Source organism: Nothobranchius furzeri, chromosome 10 (genome assembly GCF_043380555.1).
Source record: "Nothobranchius furzeri strain GRZ-AD chromosome 10, NfurGRZ-RIMD1, whole genome shotgun sequence".
Taxonomy (NCBI): Eukaryota; Metazoa; Chordata; class Actinopteri; order Cyprinodontiformes; family Nothobranchiidae; genus Nothobranchius; species Nothobranchius furzeri.
In genome coordinates this window covers 69,085,707-69,099,761 of record NC_091750.1, presented here as the reverse complement: position 1 = coordinate 69,099,761, position 14,055 = coordinate 69,085,707, and the positions used below count along the sequence as shown (strand labels likewise).

The window sequence follows — 14,055 nt, the reverse complement described above, 5'->3', positions numbered from 1 at the left end:
AGAAAAAGGCAGAGTGTTCCTCAACTCCAGGAGGGAAATCCAAACAGACTTCTACAAGTTTTGCCGTGAGCTCTGCTCTGTTGCTGTTTAGTTTATTATTGTTGTTTGCGAAGCGTTCGAGTCGCACACGCGTCGCCCACGCCTCTGGTGGTGATACAGGTTTGTGGTGATCACACAAAGATTCAGCCTGAAGACGAAGGCACTGCAGCCATTTGTGGTTTTTGCTGAATATCTAATGACTTCATAACAGAAAATAATCAAATCAACAACACAGTTGCAGGCCTGTATTTCTTCCCTTTATCAGATAAAATTACACACGGGGTCTCCAAAGCATCTGTCCACGTCTCATTTAGCAAAAACCCATTTGATGCATTATGTTTGTAGAAGTGCAGACGAGGCCCGTAGTTATGAAACAGCGAGTGGAAACGACTCCAGAAGGCTGAATTAATGTTCATGAGTATAGATCAGACCCAAGGAAGCTAATGGAGCTTGTAGACATTTTCATTAAAATCAAACCTGTGTTTACCTCCTGCAGCTTTGGAGCAAACACAAATTATACATCACAACATGCAGTTCAATGGGGAATAGTCGGATCTGACTTTTGGTTCTGATCCCTCGTACAACTTAAGACAGAATTTGGGGGGGGGGGGGGGGGAGGACATCCTTCCGGGTTTAAATGGGACACAGGAAGTTGGACTTTACATGGATGAGCTGGTCTTCTTCCTCCTGTTGTGAAAGTGAAGGGTCATTTGAACTCATCACATCTCAGATGTGAACACAGCGGGACATAAAATCAGTTTTCTGCTGCTTACAGCTCCCTAAACAACTTCTGTTGTTGCCCTAGCAGCTGCTAGCTCAAGGCTAAACCTTTTACTCTGCATTCCTGCCGGCTTCCCTCTAATGGGCCATTCCCATCTGTACCGGGTCGGCCCGGGCCGGGTAGCCCCATTCGGCCCCAGCCTGGCCCGGTTGATTCCACACATCCTTGCCTTTAGCCCATGTGGGCTGATTCTACCCACCAATCAGATGCTTGCTCTAATGGAAGGTGTGAATTTGCTGTCAGCAGTGGGTGTGTTGGCCCTGGTCGGCCTGAAGCAGACCCCCTCTAGAAGAGGGCTGAGAATGAGCCTTGGTTGGCCCGGAAAAATACCAGGCCACCCAGATATGTAAACAACCTACGCTACCCGGCCCGGGCCGACCCGGTACAGAAGGGAATGGCCCATAAGTTTCCTGTCAGACAGGGGTGAGGTTACCGTGGTTACCCTAACGACTCACTAACAGCAGTTTTTACATTTAGGCAGTAGCTACATCATCCAAAGCACCTTGTGGGATTTTTTTTAGCTAACACACAAAGCGTGGTCCCTTTGCTGTTTGTACTGCAGGGGAGCCGCCTGGGGTAGCACATGTCACCCTTGGAATCTGATTGGCCACCCCAGATGCCACCACACTAATTTACCTCTAAATAGGCTTTTCATTGTCCACAAAAGGCTTGGGGGGTAAAACAAAAAAAGCATAACCATTGGTGCCACCCATGCACAAAGTTGTGCCTCACCTGGGCCACCCCAGTTTAAAAGATCTGGACACGCCACTGTTGCACTGAGAGTCGTCTCCGGTCCTCTGTCTCCAGGGGTTCCATGTCTGCAGAATCTGACCACAGCAAACGCCCATACCAAAGACCAGGAAGGTGACGTGAGCAAACTGAGTAAAGATGGAGAGCACGAAAAAGCGAGAGCGCCATCGGAGACCCCGTCCAACATCTTTGTTCTGAGGAAGATGGTGGAGGAAGTCTTTACTGTCCTTTACAGTAAGGAGTCACTTGGTGTGGTGTTTTCAGTCAGGTTGGGTTTTTTAGTGCATAATTTATATTTGACACACAGGTGAGGCTGTGGGGAAGAGCAGCCTGATCCCTGTGCCTTACGAGTGGATCCAGAAGGACCCGGGATGCGTGACGGCCCACGGTTTGCCCGATGGAGTCGCCCTGAAGAAGCCCTCGGAGTACGACACCAATACCCTGATGAAGATCCTGGAGCAGAGCCACCGGATCCACTTCACTGTCAAAAAGTGAGCCTGTCAAATGAAAACGGAGTGAATAAATATATAAACAGCTGTTTTGGAGAACAGACGGGCGTTTTAAAGCTTGTAGCACATCAGGAAAGCAGCTGTTTCACATCAAATAACTAATTTCAGCCTCTAATGGTTTCCAGAGATGCTCCTGTATGTAGCTGGAGGCTGAGAGCTGCCTGGGTACGCCTTACTGGTGGAGGGATGGTAATTACGGGCGGACCAGCTTTTATATTCAGCTTTGGGTGGAAAAATACTCCTATTTTAAATATCGGGGTCTGCAGAGTCCAGGTTGTATTTACTGCTTTTAGAAGATGAGGATTCTCCTTGTTTGTAACTGAAAACCTGTTAAACAGATTAAAGAAAATAAATCTGAGAATCAGAGACTAATCTGGTTTATTCTGGTGGCTCAGACAAATGGAATTATAAGAAATCAACAACATACATTAAAACATTTTTACAACCCCCGTGGCACGTCTCACAGCTGAAATTAACCCGAGCAGAGACGTTTTCCTCCCCTACCTGCAGCCATGTTGGCTGATCACTCTCTGCAAATTGGAGGTTTCCTGTTTTCTCTCCACTCTATAATTAAGTTAAATGTTACTAACTGCTGCATGTGATGAGTTTTTGGTCCGTTTACATCCTGCCTCAGAGGAGAACCGCACGAGCTCGTAAAAGTTAGCGAAGGGGAGGTTTTACTCTATAAAACACAAAAGTTTTGATCTATTTCTGACTTTGATTTGATCGCCCAGGCAAACAGACGACTCGCCTCGAGAAGCCAAGTCCAGCTTGGACGTCAGTAACAGCTCTTCCAGCAGCGTCATGGCGCAGAGCAGCCACAGTGCAGGAAAGACCTCCGCCCAGACGGTCACCTCACCCAGCCCCGCCTACTGCAGCAACTCCGTTCTGTCTAACTTCCTGTACGGCATGCCCATGTCCTCCAAACCTCATCCAGATGGCATGCTGGACTTCAAACCAACGTCCCTCCTCAACCTGGGCAAAGACCGGCTGTCCAGCTGGACATCAGGGACGGACAAGGGCTCCTCTGTAAAGGACAGTGCCAACAGTGGTAAAATCTTATTTTTGTTATCTTGTAAGATGCAGAAAAACTATATCCAGTATTAAAAAAACCAACAGAATTCTTGATTTAGATTGGCGCTTCTGCAGCTATAATTAAAGTAATTAAGAAAATGAGCTGAGTGTGCAGCTTCTAGAATGACCTTCCTAACGAACGAAGCTGAATTTTTTTTATTTGCTTTGCACTCTTTAGACGAGCCAACGAGGCTGCCGGGTGAGCAGGGTCAGAGTCCTCCTGGAATCCACATCTCCAAGAGGCTGCTCTTCTCCATCGTGCATGAAAAGTCAGGTTGGTCTGAGGAAGGCGTGCTAAAGCCTCCAGAAACAAAAGTAGTTGTTTTACAAGCTAATTATTTCCTACAGCGTGGCCCACAGAGGTCTTTGTTAGCAACAGATCTCATAAACAACAGGATGGACTGTAACGAAACTAAACATCTACAACTGCAGTTATCCGATTCAAGATGGCTGCCCTAGCAGAACGTAGCCATTTCTAGCAGCACAACAATGACTTTACAGGTTAATGAGACTCCTGCGCTGAACGAGTGTTGGCGTTATGGCGTGACTTAATGTTGTTGTTTTTTTAAAGTTTTACCAAAATTACCCCCATTATTTCTCAGCAAATGTTTTCTGGAGGGAAAGAGTGATTTACAGTCTTTAAAGGATTTTCCAGGTTTTCAACTCTAGCTCACCAGCATAGGAACCACAATGTTAACTCTTTAACTGCCAGCCGTTTCCTTATCGGTAAAGCCCTTCGGTATGTAACGATTCGTTAGTTACATCTTAAGTAAGAAACCATCGAAGGTGAGATTCCATAGAAAGTATGAATTCAGTTTGATGGATCTTTGAACATCACTTTAAACAGAAGATCTGAACGTTTTATTGCAGGGATTAGGTAACACTTCGTATTAACCCAGAGTCAAAAGAGAGAGAGAGACAAGTTTTAAAGTTTAAGAAGATTTATTTCTAAACTATTTAAAATAAGGCTAACTGACTCTAAACACTCAGTGTGATGAATGGATCTAGGTGTGAATGAGGCAAGACGGATGTGTAAATGTGGAATGTGTTATCAGAACTCTCGTTTCCGGAGAAGCATTGGTTCTGTGTGGGAGCGAATGCTTTTGCTCTAAACTGCAGTCGGAGTTTCAAAACCACATTCAGACGCTATCTTGCCGCCCTACATACCCTTGATGGAGACCTCCGTTGTAGATCCAGAATGCCAGGTCCTCGGACCCCCCTTTGGTACCGTAGCCGATGAAACAGCGTACGGTACGACAGACTAGTCTTGGGATTGCCTCCAGGTAAGCGACAGGTGTTTGACAGTGTCGGCGGGACCCTGAAGGGTCAGTGAGTTCAGCTTTTACTCTGGAGGAGCGTTGCGTCAGGTGCAGCTTGCAACAGGTTTTATTATCCAGCTGGTCGAGGTTCTTTGTGGTTAAAAAGTTATGAGTGGCCGGCTCGAAGCTCTAGAACGCTTGAACCGAGTTAAGGACGACGTGGGAATTAGTTTTATAATTCAGACGTTTTCATTTATGGTCGAATCGGAATTTGACACCAAAATTAAACACCGCACAGACCACGCCACCCGTCAGAAAGGAAAGCTCTGATTGGAGAGACAAAAGGAATGTGTCATGTGATTTTAACATTACGTGTGATAGGAGTGTCTAGTGCTTCTGTACCAAGCTAATTCTTATGCAAAACTACTGATTACAGTATTATAATATCAAGTAATTAATATTCTCATTTCACAGATTGAACATTAGGCTTCACGTGTTTATTTGACTAACAGACGTTATTTAATTATTATTTAATAGAGTTCTGATTTCTAAGAGAGTTCTTCTTGGTCTTCTCTTGAGCTGTAGGGGGAGGCAGATAGCTAGTTAGAACAGTTTAGATGCAGAGGCATCAAAGGCCTTGAGCAATATCTCAAGGAGATTAGTTCTTCATGAGGAGAGAGGGGAAATGACCTTTAGGTGGAAAACAGTCCCTTCGTGACGCTACAGCTGCCAGCCGTTTCCTGATCGGTAAAGCCGTTTTTACTGTTTTTACGAGTGACAGAACGTTGCGCGCTAGGATGATGTCGACGCCAAAACAACCAAAGCAAAGCGGAGACTCACTTCTTACATTAGGGAGAATCTGCGTGTCCGTTCTTTCATAATCCGTTGTCGAATTGCGATCGACAAGCTTTTCCGGTGTGCGCCTCACTTCTTTTACAGGAACGGCCCAAAACAATCTCTTAACACATGGATGTTCTGCTTCCTGATCATGTGACGTGTGACGTATGCTGATGAAGATCGGCTTCAGAGCTATGTTTGTTCTCTCAGTGTGGGGGCTCGTTCCGATGCCCAATTCCAATCCAATTTTATTTATATAGCGCATTTAAAAACACACAGTAAAAACATGCAAATGACGACTTTAGTCGTCATTGGCAGTGAATGAGTTAAAAAAGATTTTATAAAATAAAAGTGGCACAAGAACGCACCCTTGGGGAACTCCACAAGTCCAGAGAGGTGTTGGGGAAGAAGCCGGTTCTCAGAAAAATTGGCTCAGATTTAGTAACTCGAAACTCCATTAGAAGTGAAATCGCACCTCCCTAAATGTGTGATGTGTGCGGGTACACACCTCCTTACTGCAGACCCCTAACAGGTTTAGGATCACAGACCCAGCACAACACTGAGTACGGGAAAGGGAAAACAAACCAACTTGAAGGTGAAGTCCTGAGTCTGCAGACTTTATTTATCTCTGTGAGGTGGTTTTACGTCATTTTGTTAAAAAATGTCCGGATGCTCCGGGAAAAAAGATCCTGACCTGAAGGCAGCATAAGTACGTTGGAGGGACCGGTGGCGCCGGTGTACGGCAGGCCTCGCCTCTGTCAGTGCGCCCGAGGGCAGCTGTGGCTACATCGTAGCTCATCACCACCAGGGTGTGAATGTGTGGATGACTGATTGTTGTGTGAGGTGCCTTGGGGTGTTGTAGAACCCTAGAAGGTGTTTTACAAACACAGGTCATTTACCATTAGTTACTCTAAAAGACCAGTAATGCTCTTGCCACTGAAATGCTAATAAGCTTCACCAGAAGCGTTGATCCAAACCCAAACCGTCACAGACCAGATGCTCATTTTCGTCTTTAATCAAGATGAAAAATCAGAAAAATAAAATGTTGTTAGGGTAAAACGCTGTGGTAAAGGTGAAGGCCGATCTCACGCTACGGAAATGTTAATGAAGCATGTACGGTTATTTTAGAGCCTGTAAATCCCAGCTTGTTTGTTTTGGTTGAACTCTTCTCTGTTCCAGATTGGATTTTGTGTTTTGTTGATGGAAACCAACTCTTAGCTGTTACAGGCTAAGCTAATAAGCTGTCAAGATTAATCCTTTAAGAAGATTGCACTGATTTACCAAGTTGGCATTTAGAAAGAGGAGATTAATTCCAGATATTTTTCTGACTCTGCAGGGTGAGAACAGTCATTTAGACTGTTTGAGTTCCAGGAAACAAAAAAAATGAAGCGTGTTCTTTTGGTCTTCCTGCAGAAAAGTGGGACCTGTTCATCAGGGAAACTGAAGACATCAACACGCTGAGGGAATGTGTTCAGATCTTGTTCAACAGCCGATACGGTAAGAACGGCTTTGGTTCTGAGTCGCCCAGGTCACGTTAAAGGAACATTTCAGCCAATGTCAAGTTTCTGTAGAAACAGGGTCATTACAGGTGCTTGAAATCCTGGAAAAAAGCTTGAATTTAACATATTTCCAAAGTGCTTGAAAAGAGAAAAAGACAGAGATATTTTCAGCCTGATCAGTTCAGTCAGTGACTGTAAGTGAGTCATCGTTTTTTTTTTCTTACACACATAAATCATCATTGGGAGGTGCTGGAAAGTTGTAAAATTAGCCTTGAAAGAACTTAAATAAGATTACTATTTATTGCATTGCTTGTTTTACTTATTTATTTATTTTTTATTACTGTTGTGTTACATGTTTTATTTGAATAATCACATTTTATTAGATATTTTCCATATTAGCTCTTGTTATTTTACATCACGTATTTTAATCCTTCCAGTGTTTCCTCTGGGGAGCCCTCTGCCTCGGGACCGGTGGTCGGTGGCGGCGGCTGGGGCGCTCCTAGGGTAGTGCCCAGGTAGTGGTGGGGGTTGCCACCCTCCCTCCCAAGGCGCCCTGGATTGGTGTCTTGGCTGCTGCCGTGGATCTGCTGCTGTCGAGGCAGATGGCTCCCTTGATGGCGGGTCTTTCATTACCTGTCCAATCTGAGCTCGGCCTAGTGTGTGTGTGTGTGTGTGTGTGTGCGCGCCTAGGAATGGTTTGTGGATTGGGGGTGAAACTGTCACAATTGTATTAAGTGTGGGAAAGGGAGGGAATGTGGATTAAGGTTGGTTTATGCTTGACGCGTCCGCGAGGTCCGCACGGCTCCGCGCGGAAAAGTTGTGCCATTTTGCGTCATTTTAACAACCACGCCCCTCCACCGCGCCTCCGTCCGCACGGCCCAGAATTTCCGCAACGCACACCTCGGAAAATTTCTAACCACGTGGACGGACGGTCGCGGAAAAACATGGCGGACCGGCAAGAACTAGTATGGCAGAGGTTCGTAAATACAGACATTTGTATGATTCAGCTCTCAGAGATCACCGTGATCAACATGTTGTTAATAATTCTTGGAGAGAAATAGCTCGCACTGTCGGAAAAGACGAGGACGCTGTTAAAAATGTTGGAATGCCATGTTGTAAACAGTAATTTCTACTTCTACTATGGTGTAGTGATGGGTGCATGCCGTAGAGCTCCATGCTGCCCCCTACAGTTTGGGAGAATATTGGCTCACCGCAGAGACGAGCCACATGAACCATAAACGCTGCGAGTTGTGAAGCGCGTTCCATCCACGAGCCGCATCACCAAGCAGAAAGTGAATGCGTCAAGCATAAACTAAGCTTTATATGGGTCATTTCAATCTGTTAAGCACTTTGTGTTGCATCCTATGCATGAAAAGTGCTATACAAAAAAAGTTTGATTTGATTTGATTTTGGCTAATAATTAATAATAAATAGCTTCCTGATTGGCTCCTGTTTGGAGAAACAAAGATTAAAATCATTTGTGCCGTAAAACACCCCAGATGTAGTAGAAAGGTGTTCCTCGCTCAGACTTTATTAACCAGAATGTTTATTAACGACCTCCATACTTTTTATTAGCGATGCAAAACAAGCTTTGATGTTTAATCCAGAGGATGTTTATTGGAACTTTTTAGTGATTATTACCGCGTTTCTACTTTTTAGACCCATGGGACCATCCAAGCTCTCAGAGCTAATTATCATTCACTTAAAATGTATTTCTCGTTTAGATTTAATTATCTTCATTTAAAAAGTCTCACGTGAGGTTTTTCATCCCTCTGGGTGAAGTGTTTGTAGATTATTAGCTGTTTTCATTTGAATAAATAAACAGTGAGCATGTTTTTTCCCCCCAGCCGAGGCGTTGGGTCTAGACCACATGGTGCCTGTCCCCTACCGTAAAATCGCCTGCGATCCCGGAGCCGTGGAGATCATCGGCATCCCCGATCAGATCCCCTTCAAGAGGCCGTGCACGTACGGAGTCCCGAAGCTCAAACGCATCCTGGACGAGCGCCACGGGATCAGGTTCATCATCAAACGGTAACCATGGAGACCTTATCATGTGATCAACACAGAACGGTTGTTGTTCAGTAAACTCTTTAATCAGCGTCCACCACCCAGACCAGGCGGGTGGATCACGCCCACCCCCCTCGCCTGCGTGTTGCTCGCTCCTCCTCCCGTTTGTTGGAGCTGACTGAAACGAGCCACCGCGTCTCGCTGGAGGTGACGCAGCTCCTCACCCGTCCTGCAGGCAGCTCATTAGTGTTAATAGAATTAGGAAGGACTGGATGCCATTCATCCAGACTTCTATCACATTTCTACTGTCTTTGAGAGATGTTCCTCATGGAGACCCTGATGGCTTCACCACTCTGATTCAGTTAAAGTGAAGCTAAAACGTTTGCAGCTCTAAACGACGTCACACAGATGAAAACTCACATCTGGCGTCGACGGGGGGTTACATTTCATCACTCGTTTAGCGCCTGTTAAACGTTTCTGTGGGGGGAGGAGCCACAGAACAACCTGGTTCCTGTTGAATTGGGTTTCCTTTCACTCCTAGATTATCGTCACAGATTAAACCTCAGAGCCTCAGATGGAAAATCCGGATTACCTTCATCAGAAACCCGCCTTATCCAGTCCTGCACATGTGTAGAACAGGGTATCCGCCGGTCCTTAAAAAGTCTTAAATTTGCTTTTCCAAATTTAAGGCCTTAAAAATCCTTAAAAATCACAAATAATCCTTAAATACGGTTTCCAAAGGTCTTAAATTACCAAAGACCCAATAAACAAGATTCTTTTATTTCCATAAAATTTTCGTGAATTTCTAGTTTGTGTTCAGCATTTTTAGTGTACGATGTTGGCGTATGCAGAACCGTACACGTTCAGCTGGTTGTGAAAGGGGGCCATTTTTAGATGAGCACATTAGCTGGTTAAGCTAGTGGGAGCTTGCGCCATGGGGAAGTGCAAGTTTAATGGTAGCTGGGTGGCTAATCCCACGTTTGCGACATGGTTAGCACCGGTTCCAGGCAATAGCTGGAAATTATAGCTTAAATTAAATTTTAAAAAATTGCTTACATTTCTTAAAAAAGGTCTTAAATTTGGCTCCCTTATACCTGCAGATACCCTGGTAGAAACTCCGGCAAACCAGCGTGGATGCTGTGGTTTACGTTTCACTAACAAACTGGTTTTAATTGACTCAGAAGCTCCAGTTAAACAGACGTAAGTCCTAGAATAAAAAAGAACATTTTGATGATTTCATTATTTGATTTTACACCAGGAAACTAATAAAATGAATTTATTTTCTAAAAACAGAACATGGTTATATGATGCATTACTGTGTACAGGGATCCATTAGGTGGTCTTCAGTTTTCTTTTGAACTTAATAAATATAGTTTTGGGGAAAATCATCAAAACTAGTGAGTGAAAAGTTACGGATGAATGCATCAGAATAAAGTTTCTCCGTTATTCCAGCCTGGGAAAAATCTTTTTCTCCTGTAATAAATGATGATTGACGAGTCAAGTAAACCGTTTGGTTTGAAATGTTTTCCAACAGGAATAAATAATAAAAACAAGTAAAATCTGCTCTGACAGAGACCAGACCAGCGTGCTAGTTTCTCCTGTAAAACATGTTTCTATGCTGAATCCGCTCCTGAAGACTCTGCGTCGGGTTTTCCTGCCCTGAGAGCTGAGATGCTCGCTGGGACCTGCGACTAACCACACGTTTGTCTTTTTATGTTCCAGAATGTTTGATGAAAGGATTTTTACTGGTAAGGCTGTAACTCATTTTTATTGATTTAGTTTATTTGGCCCCTTTACTGCTAATCTGCCTCCATGGCTTCTTCTGCTTAGTGTCACTAATTATTTTGAAACAGTTTTTGTCCCTTTTTGTTGTTTTGGTGCAGCTGCTGGTAAGCTAGCGCGGGAGGAGGGGAGGCTCGATCTGAGCGCCACGCCCGACGACGGCTTCTGCGACGGTCTGAGCATGCTCCCCACCGCGACCGAGCTGCTCAGCAACCCTCACAGCAGCAGGTCGGACCCATTTACTGCAGCTGAATTCAGAATTCATCATTCCCTCGAATGTTATTATTTTTATTTTATCTTTTAGGTTATAAATTAGTTATAAAGTAGTCACTGAAAGAACGAGATCACGGATACAAGCGGCCGAAATGAGTTTCCTCTACAGGGTGGCCGGGCTCCCTTAGAGATAGGGTGAGAAGCTCGGTCATCCGGGGGGTGGGGGCTCGGAGTAGACCCGCTGCTCCTCCACGTCAAGAGGAGCCGGTTGAGGTGGCTCGGGCGTCTGCTCAGGATGCCTCCTGGACGTCTCCCTGGTGAGGTTTTCCGGGCACGTCCAACCGGGAGGAGACCCAAGGGAGGACTCAGGACACGTTGGAGGGACTATGTCTCTCAGCTTGCCAGGGAACGCCTTGGGATTCCCCCGGTAGAGCTGGCCCAAGTAGCTGGGGAGAGGGAAGTTTGAGCATCCCGGCCTAGGCGGCTGCCCTCGCAACCCGACTCCGGATAGGCGGCTGAAAATAGACGGATGTTGTAAATTTTCGTTTCATCGTATAATAAAAACAAGACTCATCCGTTTTGTCTTGAAATCAAATAGTTTTAAATATTATTTTTGATTATCATCGTCACAGTGGAAGAGTCGCATTGCTTTTAGCCAATCAGAGGAGAGAAGTCCAAATATCAGGAAATAAGACTCTAAATCCTGTCGTGTGAATCGATTTTCTCTGGCTGTCTTCTACGTCGTCACACAGGCGCACCGGAGCTCTTTCTGCCCTGAGAACTAATTACAAGGCATTAATTCCTACTAGAGACCACTGTCAGTGTATTAAAAAATAGAAGTAGAGTTGACCTTTAACACCAAGAAGGGACGACAGCGGAGGGAAGCAGCTCATGATCTGAGAAAGGTTAAAGGTCATCCCCAAACAATCTGGAGTCTGTTATTCTACAGACAGGAAGATATTTCACTAGTGGAAGCGTTAAAGACAAATTCCCAAGCGTGGATTTCCATGGCCTCCCTCCTGAGGTCAGAGGTCAATCACTACAGAAACGCCGCCTCAGACTCCTCAGGCTTCAGTCAGCATCAGCTGATCAGAGCTTTGATTCTGGTGAATTCAGATGTTTTTGTTTTGTAAAACAATCGCATTAAAGGGTTTTTATTTTCTGATTGTTTCGCAGATCAACGAGTGCGTGTGTGAGCCCCCAGGCCGACTGTGAAGCAGGTAATCGTTAAATAAGAAATACCTGTCGAGTTTTTCCTTTTCTGTCTAGTATTAAAGAAGCGGCTCAGGAACTTTAATTATCTAATTCATTATTATCACGTTGAGACGCTGGACACTGATGTCCTGTCCTCAGGTGTTTTTGTCTCCATTGAGGTCATTTTAGTCCAATCAGACACGCGTTTTGTCCTTAAATCCGTTTGAAATCGCGCAGGTCCTTCCAGTGACGGCGTTCCTCTGAGGAGGATTAAAACAGAACCTCCAGATGGGGACGTCGTCCCGGTGATGGTGCCTGGTGAGTGCCGTTTGTCACGTCTTTCAAATGTCCCGATACAAGGACACGAAAGTCTTTGCTTGTTTTACATTTTGTTTGACAGCAACGTTCATCTGTTACGCAGAAGAGTCGTTCAGAAAGTAGACAAGTACAATAACCGACAGTTATGGGGTCTGATTTTTGGGGGTTTGTGATGGACCAGCCCATTCACTCCAACCACCTCCTGATGTTTTATTATTTGGTCCTAACCAGCAGTAGAAGCCAGCACCAGTGGGGAGGAGCCCAGTGAGCTCGGGTCCGATCCCGGTCCAGCTGCGCCGTGTCCGGCCACAGCCACCCCCTCGGCTCCCCCTCCTCCTCCCTCGGCTCCCCCTGCTACTCCAGCTCCCCCGGCTCCTCCTCGCCCCGTGGAAAACCACTCAGGTAATCTCCAGCTATCCTCACCTCCTCACAGCTCCTGGATCTCCAATCCGCGGCCTTTTTAGGAAGCTAAATGAGTATGAAGCACTTCATTTTTAACCTCCTCGAGACCAAACCACCCCCACCTGGCTCAGCCTCCCATCACTGGCGTCTGTGAGAAGCACTGTGCATCAGCAGTGACAGAACTAAGAGGACCCCCTCATAAAAGGGTCATAGGTCTGTCATCAGTTTATCTGCAACACTTTATAAGTCATTAACTATCACTGAGGTATGAGTGAGACTAAACAAAGGGGTTTCTTGCTAAATAGTGAGTCAAATCTTTTCCCTTATATATATTTCATCTGGAGTTGCTTTAATAAACATTTCAGACCACGTTTCTGCTTTAGGAGGTCCAGGACATCTGTAGGCGGGGGAAGGGGACTGGGAAAACACGTTGGCTTGGTCCTCTCAGCCATTGTGCCTCCATGGAACTATGCTAAGGTGTTTCAGCTATGAGTGACATCACTGATCAACAATAAAATGCGTCCATGCACGCGGATATCATTAAAACATTTTCTTCTGTCAAAGTACGACACAGTCTAATCCACTCGGTGGTTGTGGGACATAAAGGAAGAGCTACTTTTTACAGGCGCTCATGTAAGCGGTCCTGCTGCGCATCGGGTCTTCCTTCCATTCCGCTTCACCATCAACTCTTTCAATTTTACAACCAATCAGCATGAGATAACCACAAGTCCCGCCCAGCGACTCTACCAGGCCCTTTCCGAGTACACACCCCAGCCCGGGTACTAGGTCGGTCCCTGAAAGTGGGACAGTTTGGTGAAATGGAGACCCGCGGCAGTCCAGTAAAATTATCCAGAAGTTCTGATGGAGTGGAAATCAGAGGCTCTGCATTGAACCAGCGCCTCGGTACATCCCGCCCAAGAGCAGACTTCATCTCCTCCCGTCAACACGGTAATGGGACACGCTGACCGGGGTATGCAGCTGCAGTTCTCCCCGAGTCTCGGTCGGGTCATAGTCCCAATCTCATCAGCACTACGAGCTTCTGAAAACTTTACTTTACTTTTTACTAGGGATGTAAGAAAATATCGATATGGCAATATATCGTGATATTTTTCCCAGCAATATTATATCGATATTCAAAAGCCGTGTATCGGAAATATCGATATGGCAATATATCGTGATATTTTTTCCTGCGATTATTACATCGATATTCAAAAGCAGTGTATCTAATTCCTGAAAGAATTTACATGCAAACATTTGTGTATTTTCTTTTCGTTTTGCGCAATTCAATCGCCACCCGCTAGTTGGCAGCAGTGTGCAGCGGGTTTTGTTTCCACCACTGAAATGTAAATCCCTCCATCATGGTTCAGATACCTCATGTTAAACATGTTACT

The 14,055-nt window shown here is 45.3% G+C and overlaps 1 protein-coding gene across 6 annotated transcripts in view; it reads left to right on the top strand.

Annotated features, from left to right (window-relative positions):
* Nucleotides 1–14,055, top strand: part of gtf2ird1 (GTF2I repeat domain containing 1) — a 50,831-nt gene that overhangs the window by 19,298 nt on the left and 17,478 nt on the right. For 4 of the 6 annotated variants that reach the window (XM_015961929.3, XM_015961927.3, XM_054730962.2 and 1 more), the window contains exons 3-14: nt 1–65; nt 1,628–1,804; nt 1,878–2,061; nt 2,814–3,130; nt 3,332–3,427; nt 6,663–6,746; nt 8,596–8,779; nt 10,478–10,503; nt 10,639–10,765; nt 11,927–11,970; nt 12,182–12,262; nt 12,494–12,664. The exon at nt 1–65 is cut by the window's left edge and continues 77 nt beyond it. In XM_015961929.3, the coding sequence (XP_015817415.3) occupies nt 1–65; nt 1,628–1,804; nt 1,878–2,061; nt 2,814–3,130; nt 3,332–3,427; nt 6,663–6,746; nt 8,596–8,779; nt 10,478–10,503; nt 10,639–10,765; nt 11,927–11,970; nt 12,182–12,262; nt 12,494–12,664 (1,556 nt within the window). The remainder of the gene's footprint in view (nt 66–1,627; nt 1,805–1,877; nt 2,062–2,813; nt 3,131–3,331; nt 3,428–6,662; nt 6,747–8,595; nt 8,780–10,477; nt 10,504–10,638; nt 10,766–11,926; nt 11,971–12,181; nt 12,263–12,493; nt 12,665–14,055) is intronic. The other 2 variants (XM_054730963.2, XM_054730964.2) reach the window with 2 other exon arrangements.